At 40.7% G+C, this 15,035-nt stretch overlaps 1 protein-coding gene across 5 annotated transcripts in view; it reads left to right on the forward strand.

The window, feature by feature from the left end:
• The window catches only part of PRKAG2 (protein kinase AMP-activated non-catalytic subunit gamma 2), a 214,164-nt gene that overhangs the window by 182,654 nt on the left and 16,475 nt on the right, over positions 1-15,035 (forward strand). For all 5 annotated transcript variants that reach the window (XM_027686925.1, XM_027686928.1, XM_027686927.1 and 2 more), the window contains one exon: positions 2,063-2,172. In XM_027686925.1, the coding sequence (XP_027542726.1) occupies positions 2,063-2,172 (110 nt within the window). The remainder of the gene's footprint in view (positions 1-2,062; positions 2,173-15,035) is intronic.

Consider the following 15,035-nt stretch of genomic DNA (forward strand, 5'->3'; position numbering starts at 1 on the left):
TAGAATCATTGAATCATTTAGGTTGGGAAGGACCTCTAATTTGAGTCCAGCTGTTATCCCATCACCATCATGTTCACCGTTCAGTGTTCCTAAGTGCCACATCCACACATCTTTTTGAGCACTTCCAGGGATGGTGATTTCACTATTTTGATGGAATAGTAGGTGGTATCTACTATTTGAGGTATTCCTATGCTTGTTTCTACCTGCAGTATCTTAACTGTATACAAAGCAGAGATTAAAGTATATAAGGACTCTGATATTGCACAGAGGGACTGCACTTATGGTTGTAAAAGCAACCATAACTTTATAAAGTCCAGAGTTCTTGGTCTGTTATTTAAATGTTCTTATAATATTGTTTCTATTGATTAATATCTCATCCCCTCCCTGCTTATAGTTCAGGTATTTAAAAACAACCAAGCAAAACAACAAAAACACAAACAAACACAAACCCCTTCTAACAACTCTATTGCAGGGTCATTAAATTAATTTCATGGAGACAGTAGCTGTTTATGGTATTGCAGAACTTAGAGGATGATAGATGTTAGTATATTATCAAGTTAGATAAAGATTTCTCTGTCCCAAATTACTTTTTTTACCTCTTCCATACATGCCGTGAATGAGTCAGTACCAGTTCCCCTTTGGGATCACCTCAGGAAGGTGGCTTTCTGCAGCTTTGTCCAGGTCTCTCTGCCTGGTCCTTTCCCTATCAGTTTCCTCACGTGGTTTCCTCTCAATTTTTCCGAGTTCCTGCTATTTCCACTTCTGGTCTTGAGTTCTGTAGGAACACAGTGTCCAACTGGGAAGAAGTGGAAGAAAAAAAGAAAATAATTTGTTGGATTTGTCTTCTGTGTTCCTATATAACTTCCATTTCACGTTGCTTGTTTCAGCAGGGAAAAGGGGTTTATTTATATGTTTATATATAGTTATTTAAAGAGTAATGAGATTTGGAGATGAAGGACTTCCATAGTATATAGAAGAGGCTGCCTGAATCCCGGAGCAGCCACTTGTAGGAGAGATCCAGCTTTGCTTCCATAAACTTGGACTAAAAAGTGTGTGCTGAAGCACTCTGGAAATGATAAATAATTTATAGAACTGGATGACTGGTTTTGAGTAAATCTAGCAAATGAGAATTTTGAGTTTTTATCTCTCTAATTTGAAGTCCTTCAATGCTCAGTAGGTATTTCAAGGGGTTTTTAGTTTATTTTCTTTTTCATCCACTCTTCAAAATTTAACATATGACTAAGTTTCTGTGTATTATTACAGGGTCTAAAGGGTACATCTCTGATGGAGGGGTTAACCTTGACCATGTTCTAGGTACCTGCTGTAAAGAATGGAGGGTCAAACTGCTTTAAAAAAGTAAAAGTTCATGTACCTGAGCAGATCAGGGCATTGTATCATGTGCATCTGAACTCTGACAAATGCAAATTTGAGGTAATATGGACTGGATTGCATGTCCTTGCTGCAGAAATGTCCCCTTAAAACCATTCCAGCCACATGGGTCCTGTTTTTATGAGCAAAATGTTGGATTCATGATGCTGTACATGAAGTAGTCTGAAGAGAATGGAACTGATAATAGAACTTGCCTGCTGCCTCTTGAGAAAATACAAAATTACTGTGTGAAAACTGGACCAGGCAGAGATGAGATTCAAGAAATATTAGTTTAAGGAGCTTAAGCTGGTCAAGCCCAACACTACTTAAGTTTCAAACTGTCTTCCTTTTGGACATAACAAGAGTTCAGATGCATATTCCAGTGGTTTGCTGTTGGAAAAAAAAAATTGTAACTCTTCAGTACGGAAGTCCTTCCTCATCAAAGAAGAACAATGTGTTTTGGTTTTGTTCCATTTAATCTGAAAGGAAAGATGAGTCTGAAATGCAGAGTGCAAACCTGTGACTGTCTGCCCATATCTGAAAGTGTGAATTTGAGTTTTGCTTTAGGGTTGTCCTTCTGCAGTGGTGTCCAGTTGATTTGGCATGTTTGTTACCACTTCTTTTTGTTGTTGTTTTGTTGTGTTTTTTTTTTTAAAGTTACTTAAATAAAACAACAAAATGTTTTTACTTGCAGCACTTGAAGAATCGGAAAGTGACATTTATGTGCGATTCATGAGGTCACACAAGTGTTATGACATTGTTCCAACGAGCTCTAAGCTTGTTGTTTTCGACACTACGCTACAAGTGAGTATCCTCCTTTCAGTCTGCCTTTGCTTGCAGTTCTTTTTTTTTTTTTAGATGTTTCCTGACTGTTAAATGAAATTTGATCTCCTGCAGAGAAAGTCTCCCATAGTGCTGTGCTTTGACTGTGCAAAACCATATTGTTTCAACTGTATCTTTCATGTTATGCTAGAGGAGGAGTCGGGGACGTCTTCCTAGCAGAACAGAAAGGATGTAAATTGCTTTGCAGTTGGAATCTCTCTCAAAAAAAATTTCAGATGAGCCCAAACTTATATTGGCTTCTTCGTGGCTGTCAGAATTTACATAAGGACATTTGGTGTAAGATCCCTGTGCAACAGCTGAAGTGCACCCAGGTGTTAAGAGCCTGTTCCTGCTGTATTAATAAAGACTATTTAGGAGTAAAATGGATGGCTTAATTATGCAAATTACTACATTCTCCAGAAAATTTTTGTTTTCAGTTTCTCATTTTGCATTTAATCAGTAAATCATCTGCTAGACTCTTGGCTCTGTCTGAAGAGTTTGTTTGCCAAAAGAAGGAATTAGCTGCCTGCTATAGAAACAGCCTAATCTGTTCTGCAGTGTGGTAGAAAGCTGTGGCTTGCTTGGTTTCTTGGATTTTGCAATTGGTATTTTTGGGCTTTTTGGGTTTTTTCGGTGTGTTTTTCCTTCTAAAGATGCTCCAATTCTGACTTAACTAAGCCCATTAAGTAATTTTGGTCTGGAATGTACTGCTCAGACTTCAGCTTTCCACAGTCAGAAGAAACCATGTAGCAGATACTCAGTCCCAAAAAATTCACAGATCCATCCTGAGTATCAGATAATCACATATAATGCTGGATTGAATGCTAAAAGGTGGAAAACCTACATTGACTTTTTCACTGCCTTAGATGGGAAAAAGTTCTGCAGTGTTTCCTTTCTTCTACCTGAAAGAGAAAATGACTGTCAACTCTGGAGTAAAGAACTCAGACCTCTTTGACCTGAAAGGTCAAATTTAGGATGATGGGGTTCACTGTCACTCTATCAGCCCTTCTCAAAGACTGTTGGCTTCCTTTTGATTCCAGGGGTTATTTTTTCTCTCACTATGAGATAATATTGGAATTGGTACCTGCATTCTCAGCTGTCAGTGGTCACCTGAGTCAAAGGCTTGAGCTTGATCACCTTTGAAATTTGAAAGATGGATGTTCTTTATTCAATTAACCAATTAATCTTGAGGCTGTTGGGGCAGGTCACCCATTCCTTTTGGATTCTTCAGACCCCTTGATGAATTACATCATGCCAGATACCAGTTTTCACTGCTGGAGCTGTACTAATACTATTAACATAAAAAAAGGGGGAGTTTCATCTCCAGTTGGTGAAGTAACACTTGGGGAAACCATAAAGGAAAAGAGGTAACTTAATGGTAATGGAAGAACTCTCACCAACATTTGACCAGTGTCTTATTTGGCATCCCTAATGATGGTCTTGGATTACAACTGGAGGAGAACAAGGCATGCCTTGGTCTGTGATCATGGACTCATATTCTCGTGCTTCTCCAGCTATTTGAAAGCAGTGGTGGTAGAAGGGAAGCCTGGAGTTACTCATTCAGACTCTAGTATTCAATAAATGTGGACCAAATCTTGAGCTGGTATTGCTGGTGAGGAGCTTTTTTTGTCCTTTAAACTGCATGTTTTGAACTTGGCACCATTACATTTTTTCCCAGTTGCATTAGTTTTAATTTATAAAGTCATAATATTGTAAAGCACTAATGCTCTTCCTGCATGGGCACTGTCTTCCAACTTAGCAGGTTTTGCTAAGAAAAAATTAAACATTGATCTGAATTCTTGCCTGGGCTACACTGCTGGGAGGTCTTTTACATACTTCTCTTCAATATTTCCCTTTAGTTCTTTACCTGGCACCATGTGCCACCACTATTGTCTTCACAACAGATTATATTGATTCAACTTGATCAGTGTGGCTGGTGCACAAACATGTCTGGAATATAAAAATAGAATAGCTTTTTTTTTTTTCCTAAGCCAACTGAATAAGTGGAGAATTAATTTAATAAGGGTAGTCAGATAAAAACTTCTAAACTGTTCTTTGTGTTTCAATTTTTACTGTATAAAATTATGTATTTTCCAGTACTTCAGGACTTTGTATCAGTTCTTATTTTGAAAACATAGTACACAGCTTTGAAACATTCAGTGTCCCATGAATCCTCTCAAATGGATATTTTTCTTTCCTGGATCTGTTTCACCCCTACCCACATCAGTGTTTCTCCTAATTTAAAAACAAATAAACAAAAAACACCCACCAAAAAAAGGCGTGGTGCCTCGAAAAAGTTCTGCAGGGATTTGAATTCAGGTTTTTAATAGTGCTAGAGCTAAAGCAGACTATATAAGTGCTCACCTTCTGCCTCCCTTTGTATAAGCTATAAACAATCAATGGAGGAAGAAAAAAAATGGATCTGGGTTGTGTTCTCATGGCATCCTGTGAAAGATTCTGGATTTTGGATTTTTATTTGGCTGCAGTATCCCATCTCCCTCTGCTGGTCAGCAATCACAGCACACATCCCATGTTTCTACCCTGGAAAATTATTCATGAGATGCTGTGGAAAGTATTCCAGGCCTGTTGTTAGCTATGGGAAAACTGGAGATGTTCACTTTATATAGCATGGCCCAAGTCATACTGCTGAAGCAACACTGATTCATAAAAGTAAATGTTTAGTCTCGATGTCTATGGGGGAGTTAGTGTAAAGATTCATAAGGAATCTTGTGTTAACCCTGACTAAGAGTGGAGATGGTCAGGTGCATTGGAAATAGAAAGAAGGCTTTAAATAGCAGAAATAGCAGCTAATGAAGAGCAGGAATTGGCTGACAGTGTGTTCAGACCTGTTTATTTGTCAGTCAGAAGGCATGGGGGCCTCAATTCCAGCAGCTACCAAACCTCTGGCAGCTCCCAGTGCTGGCACAGTGCTCTGGTCCCGTGTGTGCAGAGCAGCCCTGTGCACAGGCTGTGAAAGTCGTGGTGTGGCTCTTGCACTTGTGTTGGGCATCAGCTCAGCTGGTGTGGGAGAGCTGTGCTCCAGCTGGACAATGTGCCCCTTGGCACAAGCATCTACACTAAATAAATACAGTGTACTGAGCCCTGCTCTGTTCACCTGCCTGAGGCCAACTAACACAGCTCAGTTTGCCTTCCCGTAGTTTCACTTATAGTTCCCCCAGAACAGAGTGTCTGCCTCTAGTCTGCCTGTGGTCCCTGCCCTGTGCTGAATCCTGGGAAGTGGCAGATGTTGCCTGGGAAAGTGCTGGCTGGCACAGTTCTCTTGATTCAGACTGACAGTGGACTGTTCTTTCACCCTTTCAGTTTATTAATTTGTATTTGCTCCTCATAAATATTTATAGAATCACATCATACTTTACTTCAGTGCTGTGGCTTTTCCCTGCCTGTGACCCAGGAGTGCTCCTTGTTTGTGACAAGCTTCAGCCTTTGGCTTTTCCCAGAGAAGATGCTATCTTTGCTTGACACACATTAAAGAAACTTTTATAAAGTGTGATCTGACCAGGAAGGGAGTCAAGAGACAATTAGAGGTTGTGAGTTATCCTGTGAAGTTCGGAAATTTTACTCTGTGGATGGTGGGGAAACTGGGCAAGTTGCAACAGTGTGCAGCTCAGTGGTTAAACCTTCTCATCTTTTATACATCTCCCAGGATGAAAATAATAGGAAAACACACTCCTCACAGCCCCTTGGAGGGCTTAGGGGGATTGTCCCCTGAAGGGTTTCTCTGAATGAGTGTTCACTTATTGTTCATCATTATAATTATTCAATAAATGGATCTGGGGTATCTTTGTAATAGACTCCAGGAAATCACTGAGCTAAGTGCAGATTTACTGATCACCAGCTTATGTCTTCAACACAGCATTTGAGTACTGTGCAAGTGTTGCTGCATTTAGTGTGGCAGTGATCTGGGGAAAGAAGGTGACATCCAGGTCTGCCTTTACTTTCTGTTTGTTGGGTTTAACCTGCATCAGGTACATACAGTGACACAGCAACCTGATATTGCCCTTTGATATTCATGCTTTGAAGGAAAATAATTCCTGTATTAAATTCAAAGGTCAACAAAATACAGCACTTTGTTTACCATCTATCAGTCTGATTTCTTTTGTCTAACATCCCCTACTAATGTGATTTCACTTTTTTCCTTGTTGCTGCATAAATTTGTTTTCCCTAAAGACCAGTGCATTCCCCCCCCCACATCCTGAACTCTGTTTGAATTTTTAAGGAAATGCCTCTTACCTAGCTTATAGCAATCTCTAAAGCTTAACTCTAAAAGCTTTCTTAAGACCAGATTTCTGTCTGACCTCCAAAGAAATGTATTAATTTGTTGTGGCTTTGCCCAGGCTACATAAAGATGAGAAGGATTAGCTTGTTTTCTAGTGCAGAGCAATTAACCCTTCAAGAGGAATGTATAAGGTAAATGTAAGACAGAGGCTTCCCTGCTTCATATCAAGCAGCAATCTGCAGTTCCAAGAATGATCTGATAGTGAATGTTGTGGCTGTGTCTTGTCAAGTTTGCATAAGCTCTCTTAGGGTGAAAAGCTCAGTCTAACCTTTGATGAAGTGATATTCTTACCTGTTAAAAGTCAATTTATGTAGCTTTTACTCGCCATGACCTTGCAGCTGTTTATGAAGTATTTGTCCAAGACTACTTCATAAAATAATGAAAATCAAACAGTAATCAGAATAAGCTTTCAGAATACTAAAGACTCTTTCCTTTTATATCCTGAAGAAATCTTGGACAATTGCGTGACTTGAGGGTTAGATTATTTAACCCTTCTGTTTAATGAAATTACCTAAGTTGCTAATGGACCAGGTGTTGTTATCACCTCTGTAGGATTTTGTCAGTAGCTGTCACGCTAGTAAGAGCTCCAATACTGTTCTACCACAAAACTAAAAAAAAATATTAGGAACAATGCTCTGGAAACTTCTTTAGGGGTTTAACAAGCTGAAAGAAAATATACCTTGTAATTTCTGCAAAGCATTCAATGGATTCCACATTAGAAGAGTGGAAGAGGATTTGTGCTTCTCTCCCATGTGCTGACTCTATTAAGTAAATGGATTTATTATTCTGGTTCTCTCCAGTCCATTCTTGACTGGGGTGTTGCCTCTCTCCAAGGTTATGAGATAAATCAGGTTTCCAGGAATAATGCTCTAGAATCATTTGCTTCCAGAGACACACAGCAGACTCCAGGTCTGCTGTCACAACAGAGTTCTCACAGCTTTACAAAAGGATTGACTGTCTGTTCCTTAATTGGCTTTGAGGTTTTTCCCTGATGAAGCTGCTACTGTCTGGGTTTCTGAGAGTGTGAATACCCCTCCTTGCTTACCCATCCCACAGAACTGTAAAAGAATCATCTAATTTAGCTTCTAACCAGCATGTGGGCTGAGGCAACTGAGCAGCCACATGAAAGCTCCCTTCATTGAGATCAGGCTGGGATCAGTACCATAATATGGTGAGATTGCTGTGTTTTTTTCAGAGCTGCTCCTGTTGCTTGTACACAACAAGCACAGGAGTTTAATTCCTGCAGCTCTCAAAACCAAAAGGAAGCATTCACTCCTGTATCTTGGAGGAAGACAATATGTGTCAATTAAGCAGGAATTTCTACACAAGGTTGAAGGAAGGTGTTTGTGCTTGGCTGAGTGAAAATCATGTATCATTCTTCCTGCCTTCCCTGCCCTATCACCACTTTTTTGGTAAGATCTTCATCTGTGAAAGAATTTCTGTCCACTTCCCCATGCAGCTGGTCCCATTGACTCTGCCCATCAGACTTACCTGATGTCACCTCGTAGCCCATAGTGGTGTGAAATCGAACAGCAGAAAGCTACAGGATGGACATGTTGACATAGAGCATCAGTTCAGGTCTTGATTTGGTGTCTTCAGCTGGACTGGGACCTTTTCACATGCACAGGGAGGAGTTCTGCTTGTGGACATGGCACCTGCTCTCTGAGGAGAAATCTAGAACATGTGCCTGCATACTTTGACTTGAGGATAAGACACTACCTGTTTTTTCTGGGGTTTGGCTTGGACCTGAAGGGTATTACACCATCAGATCTTAAATTTTAATAAGCTATGGCCAATAGAAGTGCGTCATCTACCAGGAGTGTTCCCTTTCCATCACCTGTGAAAGAGAAATGAATTTTGATCTGGTTTCATGTAAGCTTTCCAAAATTCAGCCTGAGCTAGAGGAGCTGCTTGTGAATGTTTACTGGTTGGGGTTTTTCAGATGCTAAAGCAAACGTGTAGCCTCTCAGTTAATAACAGGTTTGTCCAATTTTTCTCTGATCTACTTGAGGGTGTGATAAGGTGAAAGAAGAAATTCTTCTCTTCAAGAGCTGCTCAGCCCTCCCTCAAGGCAAAAGTCTTTAGTAAGTCCTTAAGTAGCCTTTTTTTTTAACAGCATAGCCCTTCGAGGAGGAAATGCTTCTACCAAATTCATAGACCAAGGAAGAAAATAATTGGAAAATTAATTTAAATGCCATCATGATGAGTCTCCATACTGGTTTAGTCTCTCCAGACAAGTCAGTTTGTAAAAACACTGAACTATATATATGCACTACAAAAGAGGTTTTTAACTAGTTAAAATAGCTCCTTTACAGGACTGCAGTTATTTGTAATTTAAAAAGATGTCTGGACTGGGCATTACAATTGTATTTGAAATAAAAAAAAAAGAGAAAGAAATTGCAAGTTAATGTTTAATATGCTTCCCAATGTTGCCAGCCATTTTTGGGGAAACATAAAGGACAAAGCAATTAATAATCCTCTAAAAAGAAGAGAGCAATTAGTGGGAGAACATGAACTGATTCCTGACACTAGGTATCGTCCCTAGATTACAAATTAGAAGTGTTTCTCAGTTTCCTCCTCACCATTTGGAAAGCTGATGTAGAGATCCTCTGGAAAATTGGTCCACCTCCCTGAAATTTCTTTGCTTCAGATCTTGCATTTGGGAAGAACCTTCTCAACTGAAGATGTTTAAATGTCATTGCATTGGGGCATGAAGCAAAAATGCACGATGTATTTACTGCTTTGGTATTATCAGGGTGATAATTGTGGGATTGGGGGGGGGGGAATGCAGGAGTCCTTAATTCCAGCTTCACAGAAATAAGTCCTTTGCCGGTGATGCTGACAGCGTGGGAGAGGAGGGCTTTCCAAAGACTTTCAGTGCCAAAGTTGTATTTTCAACTTAGTATTGTGTTTTTTCTATGTCCCCAAATACTGTATCACAGCCTCTGTTTGGGTGACAGGTGGGTGGTTGGCCTTCTCCAGTGGTCTGTATTGCATTACATGGGATCCAAAAACTCCCAGTAGAAGCTGAGTGTGAATAAGAGGGGGGGAAGAAAAGACCATGTGAGCACCTCCAGTCATTGTTGAAGAGTATTTTCAGTGAAGAAAAGATTACAACTTGCTGCACCTCAGAGTGGGCTTGCACCCTCTTTGGCACCGTGTTAATGTGACTCAGGTAGTTGGTTACCTTGTTTTACCTCTTTGCTGGCTCCATTGTCAAACAAGTACATAAAACCAAGGATTATGGGATGTGCCTTTCAGCCTGATACAGAAGAAGCGCTGCCCAAAATCCTGGTGATGTGAGGGAATAGCAGGGAAACATGTTATAAACCTGTCTTATGCAGCTGGACCATCAGGTTTACCTCCCCCTCACATGCAGTAGTTTTTTACTTTTCCTCTCTTGGAGATCTGCCAAGATTTGGGCAGTCAAGAGAACTTGCCACACTACTTAAAGAAATACAGCCCTGTTTATGTTGGGCTAGAAAGGGTTGCCTCATTCCTCGTTTTTTCACATCAAAAGCATTTGGGAGTCAGTTGGGTCATAAACACATTTAGACTGCGGGAGTGAAGTGTGGGTTGCCCAGTTTTTTCGCAGTACAGAGGTTGCAGCAGAGGCCTGATGGTTTTCCTGCTACAACAAGGACCAGTTGTACTTCTCTTTGTCTTCTTACTCGGTAAGAACTGTTGAAACGAGAGTGTTTGGCCTCTGAGAGGAAAGTCTCAGGGTAACTCTTTCTTGCATCTTCATACTCCAACAGTGAGAACAAAGACTGTATTCTAGAGTGATTTTGCCATATTTGCTCATATTGTGAAGATATTGTGTTCTCCTTTGAAAGTGGAAAACTTCCTCACTTTTACAAGGGGAAGCCCTTGAGAAGCCACTCCATGCCTTGTTTTTTGGTACTTAGAGCCTGTGAGTATATGGGTGTAGGAGTTTAACCTTTTCCTATACTTCTTCAGCTGTTCCTATCCAGTTTGCTAAGCTGGATGCCTCTTGCAAATTCCTTTCAACTACATATCAAACTCTGTACTTTGCTGTGCTGGGAAAAGGATGGTTGTTTCTCAGTGACTGCCTGAAAGATTTGGGTTTGATACTCTGGTCCACATGTGTATTTTTGGAGGTGTGCATTGCCTCTAGTTTTGTAGTCCTTAAAAACAATCATGAAACAAGACTGGAAATTTGTCGATTTATCCAGCGAAAATGACGATGAATGTTTCAGATCACCCTTCAGCATCCATCCATTAGGAATCAGATGATAAAAGCATCAGGAATCATGTGGGTCTGATACTGCTTTTATGGGAGCTCTGTGCCAAAAATTAGAAGGAGCTTCTTCCTTCCTATTCTGATCTGATAAAATAGACATTTCCTGGGGTCATATATGGGGCTTTTCAGGCAAGTGCCTGGTGTTGGCTTATACGGTGAAAGATGAGGCAAGAGACGTGCACATTTATCATCCTACCCTTTGGCAGCAGCCACACCACAGAAGTTCTGGCAGATCTTTTAACACTGTCCATGCTACTGGACAATCATTTGCTGCATCCTCTTGCTTGGTGCTGCCATATCTGAAGATGTTCCATAATTGTTTCCTGCTTCTGCTCCCTCCAGGCTCTTTCAAGTTAACTTTGTCTTGAGCCAGTGGTGAGCTGTGTGTCTTTCAGCTCAGTAGAACTCTCTACTCAGCACTGACCCTTTAGGACCAGGAGCTGTTACAGCTCTTTTCTTCCATCATCTTGTCAAGAACAGGAATCTTATTGCAAGGCAAATGAAACCAGTTCTTAACAACAGCAGCAGTTCACCCTCCTGACCTTATGGGACAGTTCTGGAAGATAAATTTAAGCCACTGGTCACTTACATGTGGAGTTACAGTTTTCATAACACAGTGTTGAGTAAAACAAAAGTGCCTGTGTACATAGGCTGAATTTTTGTAAGTAAGCTCATCTTCAGTTTTACTTTCAGATGCTTCCCTCATTCAGAAGTGTTTACTGGAGAGAGCATTTCTGCAAGGGCTTGTAGGATTACTGGTCATAACGAGCAGTGTCCCTTTCAGTATTTCCTTATTCTGTAGTCTGGTGAAATCTTCTACCACTGTTTCTGGTTTCACTGCCCACTAATCAAGCTGGTTTAGGAGCTCACTAACCATAAGAGACAAGATTTTCCAAATATTCTACTACCTGAAAAACAGGACTTCCCATGTCTGGGTCTAACTCCTGCTTTCTTGGTAATGACTGCTATTGGAGGAGGCTTTGTGCTCCTTAAGACTTGCAGTGGAAATGTTTGAATGGTGTGCAGGATGACCTCCAGAAGTCATGTCTAACCTAAATTAGTCTGTTCTTTTATTCAGCACATTCACAGTCAGTTTAATGAGTCCCTGTGGTAAAAAGAGCTCGTTCCTGTTTTGCTCACTTTGGTATAATAACACCTTTTGTTGAGGTGATCTGTGATACGTGTAAGATTTTGGTTGCTTTGTTCCTTAGCTGTAATGTGGCTCTTCTACCTAAGGGGCAAAATCTTGGAGAAAACAGTCACACAGAGTGGGATTCTTCATCTAAATGTCTGGAGATCTTAGTGAGGGGGGGAAATGGCAACCGTGGGATGCAACTTAACCTCTGTTAAAGGCTGGTGAGTTGTGCCTCAGAAATTACTGTTTCCCCCTGCTGACTGTGAAGAGACGTGGTGAATGTGCAAGGTCAGCACATATGACAGAACAACCCCTAAATTTGGGCTGATAAATCCCATTTTTAGTGGTTCATTGTGTGTGTCAGGACCACTACATGGTTAATAAGAACAAAAGTGCTTTGTTCAAAGACTGTTTGTACGTGGTGTTGAGCAGCAGCAATCTATGGGCTCTGGCTGAGGAACAATGGTTTTGTGAAGGTCAGGCCAGTCCAACACTCCAGATCAGAGAAACGGCAACGCTGGTGGGGTTGAGACTTAACTGCACTGTTGGAGGTCCAAAGATGGGACATGGTAGAGATCTTCAAAGGCTAATAACTATATATCAACAGAGTGGAAGGTTCTTGTGGGTATTTTCTGCATGAAACATCTAAATGTGCTGGACAGAAGCCCAGCTCCACACCCCAGTGCTTTGGCTGGCCACCAAGCAGTCCTTTGGGCAACTGAAATTGGTCAACCACAGAAACTAAAGGAAAGTGTGAGTGGATGAGTGTGTGTTTGTGCTTGCAAGCAGTTTCAGTAAATAGGAATTAAGTTGGGATTTTGCTTTGTAATTACCTTACTTAAATAAAAGACAAGTATTAACATTAAGAACTGATGGCATTTTTACTATATTTAAAAGATAACTGTGTAACACTTGCTACTATAAAACAGTAGGAATGTCACTTGAGCTGTGATCTAGGAGGACAGCCCAGGGGGATGAGTTTAAATATTTCTTTACTAAATTTTGGTGACTTATTACATCAGATGTTCAACATCGTAATGTCTAAGCTAAACTCACTGTCTTTTATGCAAGATTTAAGTCTGAGCTATCTCAGTAGCTGTATCTGTTCAGCAGTTTTTCCAAAATATGCCTATTAAAGCTAGACAAGATGGCACCTAACTGAAGATTCTTGAGATTCTTGGAGACAAATAACTTACAGATAAATCAAGCAGGATCAGAACTCATCCTTTGAAGAATCTTTTTCTTTTTTTCCTTCTGGATTGTCTACAAGCTCAGCATCTTGAATAGTGTGTCTTTGGAGTTGTCTCTCTTGAAATATCATTTCTGAATCTAAAATAATACCTCAACCTTACTGTCTCTCCCATCAGAACGTGGTGCTGGGTGGTGTTCTTTGCTGCTACTGTGTCTGGGAAAGAAGTAGCAGCAGGAATTTGGAGACTGCCTGGAGTCCTGTAGTTGGCTTTCCACATCTTTTCTGCCACGGGCATGCTTCTTTTCCAGGTTATCAATTAGAGTTTGTAAACTTGCTTGAGGAGTTGTGGTGCATAATTACTATCTGGAAGAAAGCTATTTTCCCCCTGGCTTTAATGGATTAGCTGTTACCTTCTTGCTCTGATACAGCTTGAACATCTTGCTCTTGTGAAAGACTTGGGACATGAGCTGACAGTGGCTATTAGCTCGTGTGATGTCTGTTGTTGTGGAAGGACATCGGAGCTGAAGGCTCACGGTTTCAGGCAGTCTGAGTGTACTTTCCCCTTTTTTGATGAAGAGTGGTTAGAACTTACTTTGCCCCGAGGTGGAGTTAGTCTATGTGAACTCACTTCTGCCTCATATCTGCTCCCCAAATAGCTCACTGCAGCGTGCTGCAGGAACTCTTAAGTGTGATGCTGTTGTGTGGGAACACTTCATGTATGTGCCTGGAGGGTTCCTGTGTGGTTTCAGTCTCCCTCATGAGTTAGTTTGCTCCTGTGGTGGATTTGGTGGTGTTTGTTTAGCCCGACTCCTCCTTGTGTCATCAAGGTGTCTGAACACCTCTGGGACCTTTCTGTTTAACCGTTTTCTAGATAAATACTGTGGTGTGTATCTTAGTCTTACTTCTGGTCCTGTTTTTTTGTTGTTGTTGTTTTTCCCCCCACAGCTTCTTCAGTTTCAATGCAGTTTGGGGGTGGTGGTTGTTAAGCAGATCGTTACTCTTGTTCATTGGTGATATGGCACAGGCATCTCTGTATTCAGGAGGCAGCTTTGAGAGTTGTCATCCACTGATGTTTGGAGGGTGGATTTGCTTCTCATGGTCAGAGAGAGCAGTCAGGCTGTGTAGAGGTAGCAAGAAATATGGATTGCTACCTATGTTTTTGTTTGCCCCTACTTTTTTTGATGCTGATTCCATTGACTGTGAAGCCCCTTTATTCCTTAATCTGTTGTGGAGAGGAGCCCCTTGGCACATAATTTAAAGCAGACACTTAAGATACCACTGTGTAATCATGGTCTATTAAGCAATTGCAATTGGTACTTCTGTGTTATTTGGACTGAGGACCAATTCCATGGATATAGAAAAATAGATTGGTTGTGTCCTAGTTTAGTGCCAGGCCGAGACCTGGACAATAACCATCAATTCTTCATTGTGTTTTCCCTAGGAAGACTATTTAGGGGTGCAGGCAGGACAGGAAGAATATTATGCTTGAACATATCACCAAGAGATCAGGAATTTGAGGTGCACTAAAACCTGAGTCCTTCATGCTTCAGAGAACCAGTGTTGACAAGGAAGTGTTTCTTTTCAGAATAGCACCACATCCTTGCAGCTTCTGATTCAGAAATTAAGGAGAGTTAATTCATTAAGGAATGAAATTACTTGGTTGATTTCTCGAGCAGCAAAACAAGCCAACTAATCCTTTTAACTTTCAGTCGTATTTAAAATAATCAGACAATTCCTTTTAATTTGTAAAAATCAAGACTCTGAAAGCTGGAGGGGACATTGTTTCAGTCTCATTTTTTTTGACAACTTGCTGTAGTGAACATTGACTGGAATGTAGCACAGTCTTCAGATGTTAAACTAAAGCCTCTCTCTACAGAGATATCGGAGACTTTAATCTCGAATGTTCATGTAATAAAAGAAATACAGATCTGATTTTGCTGAGCTTTTTTCTAGCTTT

This window comes from Neopelma chrysocephalum, unplaced genomic scaffold (assembly GCF_003984885.1).
Source record: "Neopelma chrysocephalum unplaced genomic scaffold, ASM398488v2 Primary Assembly neopelma1_72, whole genome shotgun sequence".
Taxonomy (NCBI): domain Eukaryota; kingdom Metazoa; phylum Chordata; class Aves; order Passeriformes; family Pipridae; genus Neopelma; species Neopelma chrysocephalum.